At 34.1% G+C, this 26,500-nt stretch overlaps 2 protein-coding genes across 3 annotated transcripts; both read left to right on the top strand.

The window, feature by feature from the left end:
• The first annotated feature begins 4,049 nt into the window (after positions 1-4,049).
• LOC111897209 (uncharacterized) lies at positions 4,050-5,929 on the top strand. The gene is made up of 5 exons (XM_023893163.3): positions 4,050-4,302; positions 4,746-4,860; positions 5,171-5,260; positions 5,364-5,462; positions 5,626-5,929. Exons 1-5 carry the CDS (start codon positions 4,235-4,237, stop codon positions 5,725-5,727), a joined length of 474 nt encoding a protein of 157 aa, XP_023748931.1. The 5' UTR covers positions 4,050-4,234; the 3' UTR covers positions 5,728-5,929.
• A 13,061-nt stretch (positions 5,930-18,990) lies between these two features.
• Positions 18,991-21,203, top strand: LOC111897222 (uncharacterized). 2 transcript variants are annotated; one of them, XM_023893181.3, is made up of 6 exons: positions 18,991-19,235; positions 19,781-19,880; positions 20,019-20,082; positions 20,441-20,669; positions 20,755-20,858; positions 20,985-21,203. In XM_023893181.3, the coding sequence occupies exons 1-4, from the start codon at positions 19,201-19,203 to the stop codon at positions 20,566-20,568; spliced, it is 327 nt and encodes a 108-aa protein (XP_023748949.1). In that variant the 5' UTR covers positions 18,991-19,200; the 3' UTR covers positions 20,569-20,669; positions 20,755-20,858; positions 20,985-21,203. The 2 variants fall into 2 exon arrangements, 1 of the variants encoding a protein (XP_023748949.1); XR_002852136.3 differs by having other exon boundaries at positions 18,993-19,165.
• The last annotated feature ends 5,297 nt before the right edge of the window (positions 21,204-26,500 follow it).

Below are 26,500 nucleotides of genomic sequence, written 5' to 3'. Positions count from 1 at the left end.
ACATAAATATATGCATTAAGGTGAAATGCAATTGGTAAGTTCAAGTTGGATTCTTTTGTATGATATAGGTGAGCAAAGTTTTGATGTAATAAATTGAAAATAATAAGTTTTTATTGAGGGCGAGCAAAAGGTAAGTGTCGGGTATTTTGATATTGTTATATTTATACATATGATTTATGCATTATTTAAGTGAATTTTAGCTTTATTTTGGGTAGATAAAAAGATATTTGATGCTTAACAAGTGTAAAATCTATTTTGTAGCCAAAGAAGGACATTTTCAAGGAAAATGACTAAAAATGGACAAAACTTTAAACTTGGAGGTTGGAGATTGCATAAAGAGGAAAAAAAAGAAGAAGAAAATGTGCATAATGAAGATTCCACGACGTGGCTAACTCTGATCCACGACGTGGAGATCATAAGCTTCCTGATGAATCTGTGAAGACTTGAAGCCCACACGTATAAAGTGTCTCCCACGGCTTGGATGTTTGTTTTCCACGACGTGGCGACCAATTTAAGGCACGTATAAAGTGTCTCCCACGACTTGGATGTTTGTTTTCCACAATGTGGCGACCAATTTAAGGCATATATATATATATATATATATATATATATATATATATATATATATATATATATATATATATATATATATATATATATATATATATATATATCGAATTTTATGTCAGAGTTTCGGGTGTGCTTCATATGCTTCAGAGAGCTACGACTAAAAGTGATTATAACCTTCTAAGAAACCCTTAGGAAGCAAGGAATCAATTAGAGATCAAGTATTCGAAGAGATTTACACGAAGAATACAAGAAATCATTCGGTTTGCTAGTTTACATCATGTCTCTTATACAGTGGCGACCCTGGGGTGGTGCCGGCGGTGTGGTCACACCAGGCCTCCGATCTTGGGAGGCCTCTGATTTTTGGGATAATTTATAGTTATAGTATTGGTATTTTTGTGAAATCTATTTTTAAGTTTATTCAATAAATAAAATTAACCCAGTAACATTTGGTTCCAATTTTAGATGCATTTTTATTATGAAAAAAAAATCAACAAAAATCAAAATATAATCATAAATTTAAAATTTATCAACAATCTAAGGAAATATCTATATCCAAAAAAAATGCAAATTTGTTTTCTTTATAAATTTTAGACAACATTTTTATTTTTTATAAACTCACAAAAAAAGTAAAAAAAAATCTCATAGATGAAAGTCTCATAGATGAATTTTCTTCTAAAAATGATACAAGGTCGATGTTTAGAAAATAGTAATGTGTTCCTTTTTTTTTTGAAAGTTGTTTATAACAGTTTTACAGATTTATTTGATTACCAATGAGTGAATACATTATTTTGTGGTAGTGAATTTATGAGATGTTTTTTAGTAACTTTATGTTTTGAATTAGTGGTAACAAATATAGTTAATAATATTTACAAGAAATTTTTTTATGGGGCCTCACTTTAGTTTTTGCACAAGGTCTCCGAAATGTCAGGGTCGGGCCTGCTCTTATAGTTTACTTTGTTTTTTATTGTGTTTCTGAGTTGATCATGGGCTAATAACCATTTACTTTCGTTTATATTAGATGAACCCTAATACTATGTGTTGATTTCTTATTTTATGAATTTATGAATCTGGTTTTAACCCGTGTTTGATAAATCATCATCCTAGTATATTAAAGTTCTTAACTTTTTTGCCTTTCATTTAAGTTATGTGTAATTAGATGATCAATTTGATTGCAAAAACTTGTTATCTAGTTGTTTATGACATATAAATTGCTAGATCTAGAGATAGAATGTATCCTAAAGTTAAATGATAAAAGTTAATAACTATAATTGTGATAGAGAGCATTATTGATACATAATATGTTCTTGAATTACTTGTCTTGATCCTAGATAGAAATACTTGTCTTGATCCTAAATAGGTAATTTTTAGATCTTATCATTCATAGTTCAATATATATGTCTTAAAATCAATTTGGTGTTCTTAAATTGCTTGACCATTGTAATTAAAGTTCATAAATTGGTATATGTTATGTATTCGATCATGATAACTATTAAATGATAGTTTGGTAACCAATAGAATAAATTTATTAACTTGAAATTGATCATAGGAAAAGGGGGAAATTCAAAACTATACAGAAGCATATTTTATTCTTGATTAAAATTGTTTTCTAGTTGTTTGTTTTTGTTTGAAGTGATTAGTTAAGTATTTTAATTGATGTTTTTCTAAACTTGTAAAATCATATCAAAAACCCTTCATTTAAAGTTATTTCTTTTACTTTAATTATTAGCATTTAGTTTCTTGTTTAAATATGAGTGATATGTTTCCTTAATTCTTTAACGGAGGAGGAAGTCATTCCTTCCCAACCCACTCAACCCATTGTTACATCAGCTTCACATCAACTTTTCTTTCTCCTCTTTCTTCTATATTTTTCAACCCACAACACATGAAAACTCAATCTTTCCCAACCTACTCAACCCGCTTGCTACATCACTATTTTTTATTTAATTAAATTGGAAAATATAAAATAAAATAATTTATAACATTAAAAAAACTTTTGCTAATTTATAAACAAAAAATTAAAAAAACGAAATGCTTACTATTCATGCATTGAAAATAAATGAAATGTTTACAAAATTATATAACCAATAAAACAAAAAAAGAAAAAAAGAAAAAAGACATTCACATACGTTGAATCTACTCACATGCATGCATTTAATTGTGAATTGAATTGCAATTAAACACAGGAAGCCACGAGTTGGCAAACCCGCTGCATTCGAATTTCTTCTCTAAACTACCAATCCCATCTTTCACTAATTCAGAAGCCGACGATACTGTCGGTATCGCCCTAACCCACTGATAAACCGTTGCACGACTCCGTTCGCCCCAACATGTTTAACCAAACAAAACAATAATGAAAATGAGCTTCATATTTTCTTAGTCTACATGAATATGTATTTTACTTTTGGAATTTCAGAAACACCCTTCAATTTTGAAGATTTAAAGGAATTATTAAACATAAAAAAACCATTTTTTTGGACAACATAAAAAAACTCACAGAAACTAGATTTTTTTCGACGTTGATTTTCCTTTGTTTTTATATGAACAGACAACTAGAAGATCGAAAAAGAATGAGCCGAAATCAACAAGTTATCAAGAAAAACTTACTTATTGTGGATTTTAGAGAAGAATTATCTCAAACTTCTTGCTTTTTTGTTACTCATCGAACAACAAAAGTGACTCAATGATTCATACATTCTAATTGATCATATATGTGTTTACGTATGTTTTCTTTTTGATTTCTCAAATGTTTCAAGTATATTTACAAATACATAAAAACCCACTATATAGTGGACAAATGCTAAGTAAATTAAACATTATATAAGTTATGCATATAACTCCTACTTATAAAAGAGTTAAATGTAATAGGGTTTAGGTTATTTTTGGTCACTTAATTTTTAGTTCTGTGTTCATTTGCTCACTTAATTTTTTTTAAGTTTTAAAAGGTCATCAAACTTTTGCCTTTGTGCTCATTTAGTCACTTAACTTTTAGTTTGGTCATATTTAGTAACCTAATTTTTAAAATTGTGCTTATTTGGTCACTAAACTTTTAAATTTTTTTAAAAGTTTGGTGACTAAATGAGCAAAATTTTAAAAGTTAGGTGACCAAATGAGCACAAATCTAAAAGTTAAGTAACTAAATATGACCAAACTAAAAGTTAAGTGACTAAATGAGCACAAATTCAAAAGTTTGATAACTTTTTAAAACTTAAAAATAAAAATAGTTAAGTGACCAAATAAACACAAAACCAAAAATTAAGTTACCAAAAATGACCTAAACCAATATAATAAAACTATCATTATCTTATGAGTTATAATGGATAATGATATACTAATTTTTTTAGTCATATTTAACTCATAAATTATTAATAAAATGTTAATGAAAACGATAAATACAAGTCAATTTTGTAAAACTTTTTCTATAGCCTTCCAAATTGGAAAAATAAGGAAATTAATTTTTTTTTCGGTCAAATATGTAACCTAATTTTAGAATGCTAATTGCAAATTTGCAAGCACCAATTGATTGGGGGTCATGGGGGAGTGATCGTTATCGAATTACGTGAAAACAAATTCCAAAATCCTAACACCCAATCGCTCTGATTTCTTCTTCTTTCGAATTCGCCCACCACCGAAATTCCCACATTCCATCGCACACGAATACAGAGACATGGGTTTCGTTTCCTTCCTCGGAAGGGTCCTCTTCGCATCACTGTTCATCCTCTCCGCTTGGCAAACGTAAGTCACGATCGACATGTTTACAATCCTGTGTATAATCTGATTCAATTCGTAATGCTATCGGAATGTATCAATATGTACATGTATCTAGATCCAATTGTACTTGAATTCCCGTTGATATTTAGGGATTTTGAACATTACGTTGGCCCAAAGCATGATGGAGAATCCGATATCCTTTCTTTTCCCTCTTCTTTTGTTACTAGAACTTCTTTAATCATATAGGGTATTGTTTGTTTGAATGCTTTTGAGTGTTTTAAATCGCATAATAAACGTATATAACGGTGGTTCTAGCATGTATTTAGGCTATATACCTCCATGGAAGCTTATATTTTCTTAATCCTAGTAGAAAAAGTTACAATCTCCTTGAAAGAATGTGAATAAAGATTTGCCTCCTTTTTCGTAATTAACATTGATTTGTTAATAGCTTCAATTTTATGCAATAGGTTCAATGATTTTGATGATGATGGTGGCCCTGCTGCAGATGAACTAGCTCCCAAAGTAGCTATCCTTCATAGATTTCTAACCTCAAAGTTCGGCCATGGAGTGCCAAGAATTGATGTAAGTCTCATAGTTTTTATATTAGATTATCTACAAAATTAATCAACCTAACAATAAAACTTAAGTAAATAATAATAATGGGATTACCACAATTTTAATAAAAAAAACTATTTAAGTTATTGTGTTTTTAGATATAATACTAAGTTATTGTATTTTTTAGGTATCATACATATAAAATTATTTTGTATTATTTTCATGTAACCACATTTTTCACATGACATAGGTCAAAAGACATGAATGCCCTTTTCATCCTTAGTATAAAAAAATAACCCTAGATAACTTATTTAATTTAAAATTGATATTGGTGCAGGTTAAGCATTTTATTTTGGCTGGAATGGCCCTTAAAGGACTTGGTGGGATCGTGTTTGTTTTCGGAAGCTCCACTGGGGCCCATTTGCTGGTCAGTATTTTTAAAAATATGTTACAATTTTTTTTTTATAATTTGGCTGAATTGGTTATATATTTATATCATCATTAAATTAATTCTTCTTCTGATTTTGCAGATGTATTATCTGCTAGTTTCAACTCCCATTTTATATGATTTCTTCAACTACAAAATCCATGATCCAATGTGTCACATGCTCCTAGCAGACTTCTTACAGGTTCTTTCATTTTTGGACTATGTTTTAAAGCTCTAATAATAAAAAATTATGATTTTTATATTGATTATTTATTAAAATACAGAAAACCAGAAACATACTTTCATCATTTTATCAATTTATTCACTTCCTATTTCATAGTGATTAAGATGTTTGTTTGTTGCAGAATGTTGCATTGTTTGGGGCACTTTTATTTTTTGTGGAAATGAAGAAGTTATCTCCAAGGAAAATGCTAAGGAAGAAGCTTCCGAAGTCTAAGACAACTTGAGTTCAAATCATTGTCTTTTTTTTTTTTTTTTTTTTTTTTTCATTTTGTGCGAATTTATGTTTATAAATATGGAATGCACAAAATAAGAATGGAAATGAAATGAACTACACGGTCTTATTCAAATAATTTTCATTGTAAATTTCTCTATCTCTATCAACTTCAATGGTATTACTTACATGACAAATATCATCTGCATTTTAGATATCTTTTTTGGTCACTTTGTTTTCATTAATCTTGATCCCTTATGACATTGTATGTGAAGAGTACACAAAAAGAAGTTTGACAATTTTTACAAATATAAGATTGTGGTAGTTATAAGGTATAATGTTACACTGGTTGTTTACATTTTGCTCATTTGTGTTATGTAATGATGGGTCTACTTTTTTTATTGTTTGTTTTATATATTTTTGGTAAACAAAGAAAATAAACATACATTCATCATTTTCTTTGTGATAAAGTTACATTAAACGTGTGTGTGTGTATATATATATATATATATATATATATATATATATATATATATATATATATATATATATATATATATATATATATATATATATATATATATATATATATATATATATATATATATATATATATAAGAAGGAACCAAGGAACAATCGTGAGTGTCGGAAATCATAATGATCAACTGCCAAGGAAATAGATGTACACTTTTACATTAGACACACACATACTAGATTATACCAAAAAATCAACCTCTTTACCAAAAAACCCACCTCTTTTTTTCGTTTAAAATTTTTTTAGGCCATATTTTCTATTAAAAAAAAAAAACGAATACACCGTTGTTCTCGATTTTTCGTCCTCTTTCCATAGAAATCCATGGTGATATATAAAAAATAATTTTTTTTTTCGAAAAAAACCCACTTCATTTTGTTAGTTTTTTTAATGTTTAAGTTTGTTTTTATCAAAAAAAAAAAATAATTATACCAAAAATATTAATTTTTTGTACTCTATTAATAAATATCAACACCGATTTAAAAAGAAAAACCTCAAACAGTGTAGATTCACACCGTGAATCTAAACTGTAAATATTTTAATTTTTAAGATTTACAATGTGAAAAGCTCCGATCAGTTCAAATTCACACTGTGAATCTGACGTTATTTTAATGGTCAAAATCCTCATTTAGATATCATTGATTCTAGATATACCTTGTATGCATGTTTGGATTTTAGTGATCTGGGTATTGGTCTAAGGAAAGAGCCAAATACATGGATTCCATTTTCTTATTAGTTGCTTAAACCTTTTTTTCCACATAATGGATTGGTGAGGTTTGGTGTAAAGGAAGAGCTAAATACATGGTTTCTATTTATAGGTTTGTTCTGTTTTCTAATTTTTTTGTGCATAAGCTTTGCATTTCTTACTTTTTGTTTGTTTATTTTGAAGTCATGTATTCCAATGTAGTGAAAAGTCATCTATTTGGTTTTAATTCTAGACTATTCATATTTTTCAAGTTATGTATCACATATGCAGCCTGTCTGATTGAAAGACTAAGAGGAGTTACTTGTGCTTTTCTAGATATCATCTCTCTACAACAAGCTAGATCTTTCCTATGTTTTAACTTAAACGGGTCAAAAATATATGCAAACCAGGTGTTTGTGAATATGTTGTACACTACTGAAGGGTTTTGCCGATTTTTTTTCTTTTTTGAAGATCTAATTATGAAGAAGGGCAGATTTGAGAAGATGCTTTTGAAGAGGTATGCAATTATTTTTATAATTTTTTGTATAGCCAATTGGATTTCCTATATTTGTTTAGTCAATTTGGTCGGAGGGATTAGATTGAATGTTTCTCTTATTATGCAAAACCTCATTTTAATGGTAATTGGATCCAAAACCTTTTGAAATCTATTGAATTATATTATCTACCGATTCACAACACTAACATTCCATGTCTATTAAGATTTAAAATGGAAATTATCAAAGAAGAAGAGAAGTGTCCCCCCTCCCCCCCCCCCCCCCCCCCCCCAAGTCATTTCTTAATAATTTTATTATACGTTTTCCTAAAAAGATGTTATACTTTCAATGTATGATCTATTTCTTAATTAACGAACAAAATGTATGTGCAGTGATCAATTACCCCCCCCCCCCCAAGTCATTTCTTAATAATTTTATTATACGTTTTCCTAAAAAGATGTTATACTTTCAATGTATGATCTGTTTCTTAATTAACGAACAAAATGTATGTGCAGTGATCAATTACTACAACTCAATCGTTATAGTGTGATGAGGAAAAAATTGATTGTAGACTTGTATCTTTAATCCTATAGAACGTCTTATCCTTCACTGTTATTTGTGTTTTAAAAACTTGAAAGATAATGGTAAAACAATAAATAATTTAATTATCTAATCAAACATCCAAATTAAGAGTCCATTCATATATGTTTGACTATATGTTAGTTGTGAAACTGTGATCAGCTGATCATTAAGAATTGGATGCATGAAAATTGGGTCACATACAATTTACAATAGAATCATGTATTAATTGATGTGATTTTTATTTTTGACCAAAATACGACTTACCAAGAAATCAGGGATTAATTAATTTTATTTTATTTTGAACAAGAATAACCAAGAAATAAAAAAGAAGACATACGAGTGTCAAGAGAAAAAAAAAGAAATTTAGGAATTTAGGGAAAAAGTAATGGGATAAAAAAAACATCTTTAAAAATAAATATACATTTTTTTTTCTTATTTAGCCCAAAAGATGATATGTCATTTATATTTGTCTATTAAGTGTTATCATTAAACTGAACATTCTCCTATAAAAATTCATTATCTTTGTTACAATACTAAAATTTTCCATAGTTTTAAACAAAATGGTATAGAAATAAATGTTTTTCTTAATATTTTAATTTCTAAAAAGTATTAATATTTTTAATTTAATTTTTTCATTTTCTCTAACTACAACATTTTTTTACTTATCATGAAAAAAACAAATTTTCAACGAGACCACAGAAAATAAAATATTCATGTCGCGTTGAATAAGGTGTGTTGTGCGATTAATAATGTATAATCAATCATGTGTTATGACATATTTTTTGTATTCTTATATAATTTTATTATTATTGCTTGAACGGCTTAAACATTTCACATTTCGTTCCGGCTTTATCGGTTTTTTTTATCGGTTATTTGATGTAACATGTCACAAATAACGCCGAAGTTGGATTCCATTGTCTTCGACATGTACTTTTCTTTGAAACATAAAATTTATGTAACCAAAACATTTCATTGAAATAAATTATTCGTCTCCGCCGCTTTGCATGGTCCCACCACTAGTGTGTGTGTGTGTGTGTGTATATATATATATATATATATATATATATATATATATATATATATATATATATATATATATACTAAATTGAGGGAGAGAACCAACAAATAGTGAATTTAGGTACCAAATTTTGAAATATAAGAATATGCATTAAAAATGCACTTTTTTGATTTTTTTTATAAATCTTAATTTTGAAATATAAGATATCTATTCACTTATTTGAAAAAAAAATTATTTTATTTATTTTTATCTTTTAAAATCAGCGAAGATATTCCTTACATTTCGAATTAATATTTAAAAGAAGAATTTTTTAGAAAAATGCATTTTTAATGCATATTCATATTCTTTTTTGTGTATATGCATATTAAAAAAAAGAAAAAAAGAACATGTACATATGCATATGCATATTTAAAAAAAAATTATTTTAAATGCTTCTATATGTATGTATACATATACATATAAAAAATATATATGCATATACATATACATATTAATAAATATATGTATATGCTTATATATATGCATATGCATATGGATAAGAATAAATATATACACATGACAACTAAACACATATAAATATGCTTATGTATATGCATATGCATAACAATAACGATATGACATATGCATATGCATAAGAATAAGTATATGCATAAGACAATTAAATACATATGATTATGCCTATGTATATGTATATGCGTAAGAATAAATATATGACATATGCATATTCATAAATATATGCATATATGAATATGAATAACTCTATATGCGTATGCATAAGTATATGCATATACATAAGAATAAGTATATTCATAAGGCAATTAAATACATACGATTATGTTGTATGTGGCATCCTCTAATTTTCAGAAACAATTTACGCTTTAAAAATCACATATTTATAAAGATCATTTTAATTACAAGTGTTTGTTTCCATAATGTTAAAACCCTAAGGATGTCATAATCAATGCAAATACACAAGTTACAACGTAAAGACCTGATGGTTCTGAACTCTACTGGAAGCTATCTCTTAATCACTTAGCATCATAATCAAGTTATAGTAGCTTAAGTCTTGATACCTGTGATGCATATAAACTGAGTGAGTAAGATTGGGAAACCTGATGAGATACATAGGGATTTCAATCCCATAATATTTTCATGATAATATTCCTTAATTATTAGACATGTAAAATCAACGATTACCAAATACTACAGATAAGGTTTAATGATCTATAGAACCTTTTATCCATCCTAATCGATCCTCACAGATCATAGTCCACGATTATCATGAAGTTTTATCTTACCTGATGAACTGTTTAAAGGGTTTAACTTCACAGCTAGGGGGCTTCCTTGGCCAGTGGAAGTCATAAAGACACATGATCCATTAGAGTATTTTGAGGAATAGGATTTTACCTTTCATCTACATCTATAGATGATGAGCTTACACTAGCAACGTAATTCACCAGACTATCTAGAATGGTCAAGTGTTGTCTATCCTACTCCGGGACATGATAAGACAAACCATTAATAGTTGCCTGATCGGGGCCCACCATTTTTGGTCATCCCATGATAGAATATTGATATGTACTCTGGTAAGGAGATACCGTACATCGACACCAGAAAGTGTCACGGAGCAGAACTTTACTCTCCGTCCCTATCTTAAACACATTCTCCTAATGAGACTACCCGAGATCAAACTTAACTGAACTAGGTATCTTCCATAAGTCTAAGTTTGTCCCTAGACTAGATTACAATGCTTGTAACCAATTTCTAATACCAACTCTATTCACATACGCCATAAACCCACTACAGCCCTACCGTAGACTCTGTCTCTCTCTATCAGCCGAACAAAATGCTGACCCAGAACGTGTACCCTCGCCGTACACCGAAAGAACTCCCCCACTAGGGTCTCGTATGGTCACCAACTGTCTCTCACGGTCGATGACCGCCCCAAATTTGCTCAACCAGTCCATGCCCACGATAACACAGACATCTCCCATCGCAATAGGAACTAAATCAATCGGAAACTCAACGCCGAAAATCTCGAGTACACACCCTCGGATCACCTCGGTGGCATACACCGCCCTCTCGTCAGCTATGGAAACTCTCAGAGGTCGACTCAACGCCTCTCGACTAATATTGATGTGCTAACTGAAAGCCAAAGATACAAAAGACCGACTCACACCCGAGTCAAATAACACCAAGGCAGGTACATAACTCACAAGAAAAGTACCTACGCATAGCATAATATAAACACAATATCTCAGACATCAAAATAAATACATGAAAGAATACATACCAGCCACGACATCGGGCGTTGCGCGAACCTCCTCCGCGGTCAACTGGAAGGCTCTCCCTCACGCCTTCGGTGCCTCGGCCTTTACAGGCCGACTGTCTGTAGCTCTCACCGCAGCAGGGGCAGATCCCTAAGATGCTCCCTGAGCTGTCCCTCGCAACTGTGGACACTCTGCCTTCCGGTGTCCGGTCTGGTTGTAGTGGAAACATACTTCAAACCCCTTGGGGCAATCCTTGGCCATATTCCCATCCTTGCCACATTTGTAGCAAGACCCTGCTCTGCACACCCCATCGTGGATCTTTCCGCACTTGCCACAAGTGCGGCCCCTCTGACTCCCAGATCTCGAATCAGCGGGCTTGGCCCGCTTGGCTTCCGGCTGAGACTGCGCCGGCCGTCGATCCCTCCCCTGAGACTCAGCCTCCTCCCTAGCATGGGTCTCGAGCTCTATCTCCCTCTTCCGGGCATTTGCCTGAAGCTCAGCAAATGTCCGATATGTCGAGTTCGCCACGAACTCCCATATATCCCTCCTTAAAATGCTCAGATATCGGCTTATACGTGCCTGCTCGGAGGACACGTGCTCTGGGCAGAACATCGCCCGCTCGTGGAACATCCTCGTAATCACTGAAACAGACTCAGTACCCTGCTTGAGGGTCAGAAACTCCTGGGCCAAACGCTCCCTCTCCACCTGGGGAACGTACTCATCTCAGAACATAGCATTGAACCTCTCCCAGGTCACTACGACAAGCTCAGCAGGCGAATAATGCGCTGTCACAAACTTCCACCAGTCCTTCGCTCCTAAGCGAAGCTGGTTCAACGCGAACCAGGATCTCAAATGCTCTGGAGATGAGCAAGTGAAGAAACACCCCTCAATGTCTGAGATCCACCTCATAGCTGCAATCGGGTCCTTGGTCCCATCAAACTCCGGTGGTTTTGTGTTGCTGAACTCCTGGAACAGCAACGCATCACCACCCTGCAGTCTAGCCACATCTACAGCTGTAGTGGCCGCAACAACAGCAGCATCAGAAAGAGCAGCATATCTCTCGTCAAATGTCTCTATCAGGGTGGTCTTGATAGACCCGAACATCTCTGGAATCTCAGCGCCGATGGCAGTAGCCACCTCATCATGAATCATCTGGCGAAGCTCCTCGTCGCTCACACCCCCTCACTAGTCCCTGGCCTGTGGCGTGTCCCCTCCATGATGTCTCTCTAAAATACAACACAAGATATCAGAGACCCGCTCGGGTGCACACACACACTCGATATCCCAATCCTACTTGATCTCTGGTACCCTAGGGATCTTACTTGGGCCGCGCACCGACCCGGTGCCTTCGGTAGTACGGGCCCAATACTATTGTCCACACCGCATCAACAATCATCCCAAGTCCTCCTCCCAGAGTCTCAAATTCCAAGCACTCTACTCTCTTAAATCATATGCTACTCACTAACAGATCTCTCATAAGCTCCTCGCTGCTATCTAAACACTCTCAAGCATCCCTAGCAGCAAAACTCCTAGACTAAGGCATCACATATCAGGCCACTCTAGTCCTAATAAGAATACCTAGTCTACTCTAGCATGCATAATATAACTCATCATATAACATAACATAATATATCTCATAACACTTATTGCAAGGGTATTTTGGGAAATCACCGTTCGGGCGCTGACTAATCGTACACACGGCTCTGCTCTGTTTGTCTCAAAACCCTTTTTACTCTTTTAAAATTGTTTTGTTATCAAACCTTTTCTCAAATCCTCAGTTTGAGTTCAGATACACCCGAAGATGCATCCGAATCCCTCAAACCAAGGCTCTGATACCAACTTGTAACACCGTAAAAATTAAAACAATTTTTCACATTTTCAAAACACATTTTTCATTCACATTTATTAATAAAATCTCATTGTATCATATCTCTGTTCCACAAAACATTTCCCAAGATCGAAATACATAAAATTCCATGTGTGTGTACGAATCATGCCAGCGCCTTCCCGCGATCATCACTGGTACCTGAAACACATAATACATGACACTGTAAGCATAAAAGCTTAGTGAGTTCCCAAAAATACCACTCTAACACATATTAGCCACTCAAGGCTATAGCTCTGCTGACCCTCTGGTCAGTGTGTCTCAGTGGGACCCCCCAGTTCCAACTCTCTGTGGGCTCTCTGGCCCTAACTCTATGGACCCACTGGTCCTATCTCTAGAAACTATGAATCATGCATATCACATATCAAAATAACACATAAATAACATACAAATACACTGGCACATAACTCAACAGTACACAAGCACATAACTCTGCTACCACTCTAGGTAAGTATAGTGAGAAGACTCACCTCGGATGTCTCGGTAAATCTTTGACTCGGTAGAAATATGGTCTAGCTTCCGCCTAATCACATAAAGTAAATACTCTCATAAATATAACTCTCGAGACTAGACTCAACCCTCTCTTGGCATCCTCAGAATGGTAGAAGACCATTTTACCCCTTTCTTGACACAAAGATCCCATTGTTGACCAAACCCTCAAAATCAACAAAGTCAACGGTCAAACTTTGACTCGACTCACCGAGTGCACTTGGGTGACTCGGCGAGTCCATGGAGAGACTCGGCGAGTCGACTCACGATTTTGGTCACGCGTTTAGTGAACGACTCGGCGAGTCGGCGGCTGGACTCGGCGAGTTGGTGCTGGAATGAGAAACCTTATTTTTCAGGGTTTGCACCCTATATAAGGAATCTTATGTTTTTCCCCTCAGCCTCTTTGCTGCTCATTGAGATCCAGAAAACCCTAATTCCTGAGGAGACCCCATTGTTGAGTGAATTAGAGCTTGGAGGGGGATCTTTGGTGCTTGAAGCTTGAAGGTTGGAAGCTTGTATCAGGAAGCTTGGGAGATCAGAAATCTACAGTTGGTTGGGCTCATTTCAGGGGTAAGGAACCATTTCCTTAAGCTATTCCTTCATAGATTCATGTATGGTGATTGATATGAGATCTAATTCGTGATAGAAGCTTGGATCTAAGGATGCTACTTTAGATATAAGCTTGTGATGGTCCTTTATGTCATAAAGTTCCTATATGAGAGTTGTTGGTGAAGTTCCCTTGTCCCAAACCTTAGCCCAAGTGTGTTTTATGCTTAGATCTCTTTGGATTCATGTAAAGTTTGCCACTTTACGTGATGGATGGGTTGTAGGAGAGTGAATCTATGGTTTGGATCCCCTGCATGGCTTGGAAAGCCACTGTGTGGATTAAGAACTAGAGGTACTCAGCGAGTCACATGGGTGAACTCGGCGAGTTGGATGAAGATGGGCAGGAACTCGACGAGTTGGAAGAACAACTCGGCGAGTACGATGAATGTTGCCTTGGACTCGACGAGTTTGGTCGTGGAGTCCTAACCCTTTTTTGGTTAAGCTGTGAATCGGTGAGTCAAGGGATGACTCAGTGAGTTGAGTGCGGTTAGACTCAGAGTTGTGGGACTCGGCGTGTCTTGGGGCGACTCGGCGAGTTGAGTCGTGTTATAAGAGTTTCAGAGCATGGGGACTCGACGAGTCAGCGGGTTGACTCGGCGAGTAGAGTCAGTCAGGAGGGTTGACTTTGACTGAGGACTTTGACTTTGACCAAGAGTTGACCAGTTGTCTTCCAGGGGTACTTTGGTAATTATGGGTATTTATTGAGTTCAGTCTTTTGGTTTTGATCAGTGGTGGAGTTCGTATCGGAGGTTGGAGCAGCGTGATCTTATCCTTTTCAGTCAGCAGTCGCGAGGTGAGTTATCCTCACTATATCAACAGGGTCTAAGGCACCAAGGCCGACCCTTTATCAGATTGTAATCCGGGTATTATTGTTATGTTATTGCTTTGCTATGTTGCATCCTGGTAGTTAGGATGGTATATGTTAGAGACCTGGTTAAGGTCGGTATCCTGGTATATAGGATGATGCTATGCTAGTGACCGGTTAGGTCGGTATCCTGGTTAGGATGATGTTATGATATGTGATCTGCTAGATCGGTTTGATTGGATGCGTATTGTTATATGATTGTATGTTTATGTGCACATGGTTGTTGGACTGGGGTTGTGTTGAGGCGGGTCCTGCTTTGTGCTGTAGGCCAACATACCCAGGGCGGACCGGTTATCCCGAAGGCCCAGCAAGCGGTCCGGATAGGTTGTAGGCCCCAAGAGGGCGGACCAGACGTGCCGAGGCTCGGAGAGTGGACCAGGCCGACTGAAGGCCCGGTGCGGGCGGACCAGTCATACTATAGACTCAGAGAGTGGACCAGGTGGATTGAAGGCCCAGTGCGGACGGACCAATCACAATGTAGACTCGATGTATATGGCTAGACTCGGAGGGTGGACCAGGTGGACTGTAGGCCGGTGCGGCGGACCAGTCACACAGTAGACCCGAAGTGCATGGCTGTTCTGTATCGGTTATATGATATGGTTATGATTGTATGGCGTTGGTATTTTGGGGGTATCTCACTAAGCTTTCGGGCTTACAGTTGTGGTTTAAATGTTTCACGTACTTCTGGAGACCGTGGCAAGGCAAAGGCATGATCGTATCGCTCCTCGAGTTTTATGTGTTTACGATGTGGTTTCTGGGAAATACTCTGATAATAAATGTATTGAAAACCTTTTTGTAATAACTTTATGAAATTGGGTTGTTTTTGAAAAGTTTAAATTGGTTGGAATTTTTAGAGTGTTACATTTCCCCAGCTTGACGGGTTACACCTAGCATGAATCACGGGGCCACCCCGATTCAACTCGCCGAGTCCCATTACGAACTCGGCGAGTTCCGCCTTGAGCTCCAGTCCTTTAATTCCCTCTGACTCACCGAGTCATTCCCCCAACTCGGCAAGTACTCGCTGAGTGAACTATGGGGAAACCCTAACCCCACTCGTCGAGTCTGTTCTTGGTACTCGGCGAGTTCATGCCATGCTCAAGCTCAAATGATCTCCTGAGGTCAGATCCGTTCCTCTAACTCATAGATCTGGCCTCCTTAAGCAATATAAACACGTAAAGTTTGGATCTTGATGCTCATGCAAAGACCCAATGGCTTTATTTGAAGAAATGGCCCCAATATGTCACCCTAAGATCATATTACCCAATGTCACCCCATAAAGATCAAGGGGCTTAGGTCTCTGGACCTCTTTGGATCCAGATCCGGAGCCTCAACACAAGAAGGGACCAATTGCACCATCCTTCATACTCTAAATGGGCTAGAAACCCTAACTCTCAAGGATTAACACCCAAAACTGAAGAAGGATCGAATATATACCTCAGAATGAAGTCCTTAGGCTCTAAAATCAACAGAATAGCACCCTCTTCAGTTCCCTCTTGCCTTGGTCACCATCTTCTTGCACAAACACCCACACAAAGATCAAAAATGACCTCTTCTTCCTCACCAACGCTCTAGATTGCTAGGGTTTCACTCAGGGGTCTGGTAGCCGCAAATGGTGGCTATAAGCCCCTTTAAATAGGCATCAAACCCCGGGGATTAGGGTTTCATTAAACAGCGCGGACTCGCCGACTCCACTAGTCGACTCGCCGAGTCTGGTCATTAACCCGGATGGAAAATCGTGACTCTACTCGGCGAGTCTAAGCATCAACTCGCCGAGTCCTTCCAAAATCTCCAAAATAAATGCATAAATAATGTACCCGGAAATCCGGATGTTACAATCTAAAATATCATACGCAACAATGAAAATTGGATCATCATTTTAATAATAGTTTTATTAATCATATTTATAACTAAGGTTATCTCTGTCTTCTTGTTATCGATTCCAATAACAGGGTTGGTTGATTGTGTACTGAGCTGTTTATTACTATGAATGTCTTCACCACCCTTTCATTCTCATATCTTGTATCCATGAACATAAGCTTGAAATGCACCTATGATCAACAATGTTGTTGTTAACATTCAATTCAACTAAAAAAATTAAAGATGGTGTTAAAGTCTAAATAAAAGAAATTGGAATGCATAAGGGTATAATATCACTTCAAAGTCAGTTAAAAACCTTCCAAACAACCAAAAAACACATTCATTCACAAGCTCATTTCTTATTTTAGAGAAACCCACCCGAAATAAAAAAAATGTAGTGGTCAAAGACTTAAAGTAGCCAACAATTCCACCAGATGACTGCAAACCAAGTTAAAACATTTACAATCATGTTATGGGGGATGATTTGACTAATATAGTTTGACAATCTACTCGTCTTTCATCAACTCTCCTTCAGATTTATTCACCACGACACCATGTTTTGTAACCTGTTTTGCAAACAGGAAACATCACACACACAAAAAAACATTAGAAAGAGAAAGTGAGCATTTGCACAAAAACTAAAAATCAGAGAGAGAGAGAGAGAGAGACTTAGGCTGTGTTTGGCGCGCCACAACTAGCTGATAAGCTAGCTTATTTTTCGAGCTTTTTTATGTTGTTGTGTTTGGTAAGCCAAAAAGTACCTTATAAGCTAGCTTTTTGAAAAGCTACTTAGACTAGCTTTTTAGGAGCTTTTTTAAAAATTTCCAAATACACCCCTTAATTAATTATAAAAATACATACTCTCACATGTCATTTTATGTAATTTTATATATTTCAGCTAGTTTTACCAAACGTCATTTTTTATCAGCTAACTTTTCAGCTATCAACTAACTTTTTATTTAACAGCTAGCTTTTCAGCTATTAGCCAGCTTTTTAGCTAACAACTAGCTTTTCAGCTAGCACGCCAAACATAGCCTTAAGGTAGCAGCAACTGAGGCGTTAGTAGCAGCATGCGTTGGATAAGTCGGGTTGCTGGAGCTTCATCTTTTTAGGCAGTTAAAGCATAAAGCAACAACCTAAGGTGCAGATGCATCATTGCTTGAGGTAGGTCGTAAAAAACCCAGTATTGAAACATACTATTCGAGACAGGGATGCATTTTTTGGGAATAATACATGTCGATATGTAGTATATTAAGATCAAAATGGTACAAACCGTAGCTAAATCAAAACCACCGAACACTATAAAATTCCAGAAGCCTTGATGCAGGTAATCACTCCTTTTAATCTCGTCTTCATCAATTTCGAGCATGCCCGGTGGCAGTGCAGCGACGACACCTAGGGTTCCTTACAACGTAACCATTGATAGAGAGGAAAAAGATGATTAAGGTTGAAGAGAGGAAGTAGTGAAGAAAGATAGTGGATTGACAAGATTTATGGGATTCTTGTTAACAGATTTCGTGGAGATATATGTATTGATAATATGGATTGTTTACAAATCTTTTTAAAGGTCACCATATCAATCCTTTTATAATTGGAAATTCAAAAATCAAACCGAAATAAATGCTTCATGCATACAAACCAGAAATTAAAATGAGTCAAGGGTATGAAAGTAAATTTAAATCGAAGGAAAAACAAATTCTAAAAGAACCAAGTGGACAAATGGTTTCTTTTATTAAGATAGAAGATTTAGTGGATTTATATGACTTTCATTAAAATAGGTAGTCAACATATAACTATTAAATATTAATTCAAAAATAGTTCAAAATTTAAATTGTTAAATGCAGGAAATCTATATTATCGATTTTTATTCTATTTAATGTATTTATTTGACTTTCATTCAAATCGGTAGCCAACATATAACTATTAAATATTAATTCAAAAATAGTTCAAAATTTAAATTGTTAAATGCAGGAAATGTTTTAGAGGATGAGACGTGGCTAGTGATAGAGAGAAGGCGTTAGAAGATTGACACTGGGAAAACCGAAGATAACTTAATTTTCCAAAAAAAAGAAAAATTGTACGAGAATGTTCTAGCTTCTTTTCACCATCTTTTGCTTCACAGTCGCTGGCTCCCCCATTGCTCGACTCCCTCCTACACATCATCTCAGGTCTTCTTCTCCTCCCCCATCTTCGTGCGTTTTATATGGCATATACTTTCTCTTCTCTCTCCACAACTATGTAAGTAATTAAAGTATCATCTAGGTTTCGACAACTAATTTGTGCTTGTTAACACCATATGGTTTGAAACGATGCGCATCATATGTTGTTTAAGTTTCTTTAAGAACATATGGAGTTATCAACTATGTGCCCGTGCACCTACACATGCGTCTCCACAGCGATGGTTAAACAGGAGTGTTTGGGTATATAAACCCAATAGGGTTTTAGGTTTTAACCTCTCCTGTGTGGAATTAAGGCAAAACAAACTTTTCAAAAACCCACATTACCCTACAATGCCCCCAAAAGGTTGGAAAGTTGTTGTCATTGATGATCGATATTGTGGCTTAAAGTAGACGCGGATTTTTTTAGGGTTCTGGGAGAAGAACAAAAACCCAAACCTACTTAGAATTAATTATACATACAACATAGATATATATATATATATATATATATATATATATATATATATATATATATATATATATATATATATATATATATATTCATATCTGTCCAAAGTTAGTAAAATACTTAAAAGTTGAAATATTGACTTCTGAATGATGCAGCACAATGGAGAATCTTGTTGTTCAGAACTTAAAAGTTGGTCAATTGGCTGCATTTAGAACATTTGAGAGAGGATACCGTTGTGCTTGGTTCAGATGCAAGGTAGTTCTTTCATTCGATTCCTTTCTTCCTTTTTTTTTTTTAAAAAAAAGGACCAAAATACCCTCATTATGTACATTGAAATAAATAGAAATGAGTATTCTAAAATTCCTTTTTCCTTGTCTAAATAATTTCCATCAGATCCTGGACATAGTCTTGGAAACAGAAATGATTAAGCTGGAGTACTGTGATTTTCCAGGTGAAGGTGAGTTTACTAACGTAATTTTTAGGATAAAAATTGAAATATTCAGCTATACATAAGGACCAAAAATGTAATTTACTCTTAATTCTTTTTCTGCTTTCATACTTGTTGAACTTAAATATAATGTGCATATTTGTAGAATTTTAGTTTAAACGAGGGATTTATTTCTGTAATTTAACTACAGTTACCATTTATGTAATTATTTCCAACACAGGGACCATTTCTGTAATTCCGTCTACTGCTCAAGGACCGTTTCTGTAAATTAGAAATTGAAAGGAAGCTTAGAATTAAAAACTACAGGGACCAAAAGTGTAATTAATGCAAATTAATAGGAAGATATAATGAATTTGCACTTTTGCAGAGATTAAGTGGGTGAAGATATACGAAAGGCAAATAAAAAAACAGCTGATGGTGAGGCCTCCATATCCTAAAATGTATCTCAAAAATGAAATGCCACCTGTCAATTCCATTACAAAATATGTGTTGTGATTGATGGGGAATGGAAAGTTGGGGATTTGGTAGATTGGCATAAAGATGATTGCTATTGGTCTGCAAGGGTTAAGAGAGTTCTGAATCATGAAAAAGTTGAGGTAATGGATTTATAACAAAATTTTTTTTTTTTTTTAATTTTTTATTTTTCTGATATGTTTTTTTTCTTGTTTATATGTTGTGTAGATCGAGTTGACAATTCCTCCAGAAGGAGAAGGGGGTATTTATGAAGCATTCTACGCCCAGACTTACATTGGTCTCCAAGAGAAGGCTGGAGTGTGCCTACCAGGGTACCTTTCTTTCTTGATTTTAATATTTAGGGTTAATTTGTTCTTAAACTAAATTGAAAATGTAAACCCTTGTTTTCATTACCTTTTTGTGTTAAATTAGTTTTTGACATTAAGTTTGACATGCAGGAAAATGAGACTTCATGTGGGGCACAGCTTATTTTTCCATTACATCAAGGTTGAAAATGGATATTACAACGTAATACTTTTGTTTGATGTTGCTCTTGGTTTAGTGAAGGGTTAATACTAAGGATAAGGAATGGAAGCTAAGTATATCATTTTCTTAGTTTATGTCACTAAACTTATGATTGTATATTCTAGCCTATCAAACTATCTAATTTTGTCTCACTCTAGTCGTTATTATTGGGTATTGCCATTAGGGATGCACAAAAAAAAAAAAAAAAAAAGAACGGATTCGGGTCGGAAATCTGATCCAACCCGAACACTGGTTTAATACGATCATCTGCTGGATATAGACCGGATCCACATCCTGAGCCTACAACCGGAGTAGAACCCGGATTGTCCCAAATTCAGATTCGATTCTATTCTGCCAAAATATCTAAAATTACTTGCCAAAATATCTTTTGCGACATAAAATTAAATTGCTTCTAAAAAAAATGTCTTTTGCGACTCTCTGTTAGTTGACCAAAAAATGTAAAATTACTTGCCAAAATATCTTTTGCGACTCTATATTAGTAAAATAGTTTAATTTTAGCGATCCAAAAGGCTAAGTTGTATGTTTTTATTTTGTTGTATCCACGATCAATTATAATGAAGCTGTATTTGGTTTGTATTATATTTTAGAAAAATTTCACAAATGTGAAATGGTACTTTTAGTTTTAAACTTATCCCCAAAATAGTTTTTGAATCTTTTTCTTACATGAATTGTCCTTTTGGAGAAAACTTCGCATGCACATGACTAACGGTGCGTTAGAGAGATGTTAAATCTCCATTGTAAATATACGAGGAGCTTAAGATTGTCTCCCCAAAAGAGCTCTTGTAGAGAGGAGAAAATGAAGACTCCAATATAGACATTTATTGGGTTGTGTGATGCTCATAGGATATACTAAAACTCATCTTATAGTTGAGGCTCAACAAGGATAAATAGAGATGTGTTGAGTCACATGTTTATTATCGTACAAGATACTAACTCTGATATCATGTACAAGATACTAACTCTGATACCATATAAGTATATGTTGAGCTCATGATTATCTCTCCAAAATAGTCCTTGTGGAAGGAATAGAGACTCCAACATATATATATTCAGTTATAAGACAGTCTCATATAAATGTGAGATACACTATCACTCATAAGGACAATCTGCAAAAGTTTCTGAACCCATAACCTCTCATTTGATAGAGTCATTTCTTACCGCTAGACCATTGACTCTTTAGTTATTAAACTTTATATTAATTATCACAAATCAAATAAAAAGGCAAAAAAACTAAAACATAGAAAATGTAAAACTTCTATAAATAAAAAAAATGACAAAACTGACAAAATGATCTCTCTAGTTTGTATTTTTTCTGGAAATTGGTCCAAACGTTGGAAGTTTTGGATTGATGGTCATTTTCAACATGTTGCGTTGTAGATTTGATCCCTCGAAAAAATGAAAATACTAAATCGCCATCTTGATATTTTTTAATATTTTTCTATTTAATTAAAAGTTTTATTAAATACAAAACAGTCCCTTAACTTTTCGCACAACTTTAATTTAACCCTATATATATATATATATATATATATATATATATATATATATATATATATATATATATATATATATTTATGGAGAACTATATTGACGGAGCGACGAAAGATATGACTTCTGGTTGTTTGTTGTGCCCGATAATATTAAGAGTTTCCGCGAATCCACACTAGCTAACTTTACACAGAAGGAAGCTCCGTCTAATCTAATAGGGGCTCGGTTCGGGACTGGAGCAGGCTACCATGAGACAAAAGATCTTCTTTCTAAAGAGTCCCCAGGGTCGCTTGGGAGCACCTTGTTGCTGCTGAGGATCATAATTGGCCGGAGGCGCAGCGTTTTTATAAGCGGGTCTGGGCGGAGCTTGAAAACAAACAAACTTTTAATTTATAGTGAATTTAGGTACCAAATTTCACATGTGCATTTACATACATATATTTAAGACAATTGCAAAATAAATTGAAAAAAAAAATTATATGGATGTACATATTTACATTTTTTTGAAAATGTATATTTGCATAAAAAAAATAATAATAAGAAGAATATGCATTAAAAATGCATTTTTTGAATTCTTTTTTTAAATCTTAATTACGAAATATAAGATATCTATTCACTTATTTGAAGAAAAATATATTTTTTTATTATTTTTACTTTTATCTTTTAAAATCAACGAAGATATTCCTTACATTTCAAATTAATATTTAAAAGATTTTTTTTTCAAAAAAAGCATTTTTAATGCATATTCATATTTTCTTTTGTATATGCATATTTAAAAAACAAAACATGTACATATACATATGCATATTTAAAAAAAACATTTTTAATGCTTCTATATGTATGCATAAGAGTAAGCATATACATATACATATGAAAAAAATATATACATATACATATACATATGAATAAATATATGTATATGCATATATGTATGCATGTGCATATGGATAAGAATAAATATATACATATGACAATTAAACACATATAAATATGTTTATGTATATGCATATGCATAACAATAACTATATGACATATGCATATGCATAAGAATAAGTATATGCATAAGACAATTAAATACATATGATTATGTCTAGGTGTATTCATATTCGTAAGAATAAATATACGACATATGCATATTCATAAATATATGCATATGAATATGAATAACTCTATATGCATATTCATAAGTATATGCATATAAATAAGAATAAGTATATTCATAAGGCAATTAAATACATATGATTATGTTTATGTATATGACATCCTGTAATTTTCATAACCAATTAAAACTTTTCTTTACGCTTTAAAAATCATTTAAATATAAAGATCATTTTGATTACAAGTGTTTGTTTCCAAAATGTTAAAACCCTAAGGATGTCATAATCAATACAAATACATAAGTTACGACGTAGAGACCTGATGGTTCAGAACTTTATTGGAAGCTATCTCTTAATCACTTAGCATCCTAATCAAGTTCCAGTAGCTTAAGTCTTGATACATGCGATGCATATAAACTGAGTGAGTAAGGTTGGGAAACCTGATGAGATACATAAGGATTTCAATCCCATAATATTTTCATGATAATATTCCTTAATTATCAGACCTGTAAAACAAACGGTTACCAAATACTATAGATCAAGTTTAATGATCTATAAAACCTTCAACCCATCCTAATCGATCCTCACAGATCCTAGTCCACGATTATCATGAAGTTTTATCTTATGTGATGAACCGTTTAAAGGGTTTGACTTCACAGCTAGGGGGCTTCCCTGGCCAGTGGAAGTCATAAAGGCACATGATCCATTAGAGTATTTCGAGGAATAGGATTTTACCTTTCATCTACGTCTATAGGTTATGAGCCTACACTAGCAACGTAATTCACCAGACTGTCTAGAATGGTAAAGTGTTGCCAATCCTACTCTAGGACGTGATCAAACATGCCATTAATAGTTGCCTAATCGGGACCCACCATTTTCTGGTCATCCCATGATGGAATATTGATATGTACTCTGGTACGGAGATACAGTACATCGACACTAGAAAGTGTCACAGAATAGAACTTACCTCTCCATCCCTATCTTACGCACATTCTCCTAATGAGACTACCCAAGATCAAACTTAACTAAACTAGTTAGCTTTCATAAGTCTAAGTTTGTCCCTAGACTAGATTACAATGCTTGTAACCAATTTCTAATACTAACTCTATTCTTTGGTGACACTAACCTATCTTTAGTGTTTATATATTCCCTACAGAGTATTTAGGTATTATTATTCTTTTATCTTCTCAATAATGCTACTTCTAATATTATTACAGAGTATTATCTATTTATCCTTACATAAAATAGAACCATATCTGGTTCGCACATAGCACGGTATATATATACAAATATCTTAACATATAATCTAGGCAATAAGCATATAATTTACATACGACATCCAAAAAATATTTAACACTTTTAATTAATACTTGTATTAAATCATGTTCATGAAAAGGGATATGCACTCACTTAATAAAATGAGTGACTGGCGATTTCAGCAGCGCTTCGCTTCACACTTCAAAGAGAACTAGACGTATAAAACATTAAGCCTTAGTCTAGTTTCATAATCCTGGTGACTATAATAATTATAGTCTAGATTCCTTAATAATCACAATGTCTACATCACGATCTATCAAGTTAGGAATAACCAGGTAGATCATATCGGAGGTAGGGTCCGTTTGGTATACATGGTATACTGTTTGGAAATCTTACTTTAAACACCTCACTAAATCCAGGCTAGACATCACTCCCGTAAGTAGATCGATCAATAAAATGACTTGGAATTACTAATAAATATTAATTATACATTCATAATAATGACTTATGACTATAATTAAAAGTTACACTTAAATAAAATAAGTGTATCTTAACTTATAGAGTAATCTAGTGAAAACAGGGAATTATGCTGGATAAATCTGAACCCGGATATTCTATTCACTGACTATCTAAGACTAAAGGATTTCGCCGAAGGGGTCGGAAACGCGGGAGTATCAGGACTAAAGAGTGGAAAGAGATCCGGAGGATTCGGGTGGAGTTGGGATGAGAAATGAGCTGATTTCTGAGGGGTTGTATAGTTGATTTTTGGAGTGCACGCCGCACATAGATAAGGTGCGCACCGCACATCTGGTCGGAAGAAGGTAACGTGTCACATTCTGGGTGGTGTGTCAGTGCACATCACACATGTTGTGTATGCGTGCGACTACGTGCATAATTTTCTGTTTTCTTATAAAATTCATAACTTGCTCATACGAGCTTCGTTTTTGATGGTTTTTATATCCACGCATAGATATCGACGAGATCTACAACTTTCATTTAGACTCCGTTGGCTAATTTTGACTTTATTTTTAAAGTTATATTTTTAACATACTTAAACTGTTAAAGTCCGTTAAAAATACATAATTCTCTCTTTCGATGTCTGTTCTCGACTGTCTTTAAATTGCCGAGTTCCTGTCAGCAATATCTTCGATTCTCATTTAGATTGTTTCGGTTAACTATCAACAGATCTAAAAGTCGATATCAGTATTACACACTAGTACGCTAAAACTTAAAAAAAATCATAACTTCCTCTTACGAAGTCAGATTTGAGTTTTCTCTATATGCACACTCTCGGTTTAACGACTGCTATGTCTTTCGTTTAGGTTACTTAGGCTAATAAGCAACCTATATCCGATTCATTATTTACGATACGTTGACTGATAATGAAACTTCAGAAGTCTATAACTTCTGCGTACAAAGTTGGATTTGAGTATGCTTTATATATACGAGATTCATATTGCAACTCCAACATTTTCCGCAAATATTATTTATCCAAAATAATCTTCTATTAAGATTGTCATTTATTCTCTTACCGATAATTTACTAAAATGGCTTGATAATACGTAGTATGCAATGCACACAACTAA

Source organism: Lactuca sativa, chromosome 5, assembly GCF_002870075.4.
Source record: "Lactuca sativa cultivar Salinas chromosome 5, Lsat_Salinas_v11, whole genome shotgun sequence".
In the NCBI taxonomy this organism is placed as follows: domain Eukaryota; kingdom Viridiplantae; phylum Streptophyta; class Magnoliopsida; order Asterales; family Asteraceae; genus Lactuca; species Lactuca sativa.
Note: the sequence above shows the minus strand (reverse complement) of the source record. Positions and strands in the feature narration are given on the sequence as shown.

What these genes read in the sequence shown, in the direction of transcription:
- LOC111897222 (XM_023893181.3), top strand. Translation starts at nt 19,201, where the DNA reads ATGGCATATACTTTCTCTTCTCTCTCCACAACTAT. An exon ending in GTGCTTGGTTCAGATGCAAG is followed by an intron (nt 19,881 to 20,018) that starts GTAGTTCTTTCA and finishes AATTTCCATCAG; the next exon opens with ATCCTGGACATAGTCTTGGA. An exon ending in CTGTGATTTTCCAGGTGAAG is followed by an intron (nt 20,083 to 20,440) that starts GTGAGTTTACTA and finishes GCACTTTTGCAG; the next exon opens with AGATTAAGTGGGTGAAGATA.
- LOC111897209 (XM_023893163.3), top strand. Translation starts at nt 4,235, where the DNA reads ATGGGTTTCGTTTCCTTCCTCGGAAGGGTCCTCTTCGCATCACTGTTC. An exon ending in ATCCTCTCCGCTTGGCAAAC is followed by an intron (nt 4,303 to 4,745) that starts GTAAGTCACGAT and finishes TTTATGCAATAG; the next exon opens with GTTCAATGATTTTGATGATG. An exon ending in TCCTAGCAGACTTCTTACAG is followed by an intron (nt 5,463 to 5,625) that starts GTTCTTTCATTT and finishes TGTTTGTTGCAG; the next exon opens with AATGTTGCATTGTTTGGGGC.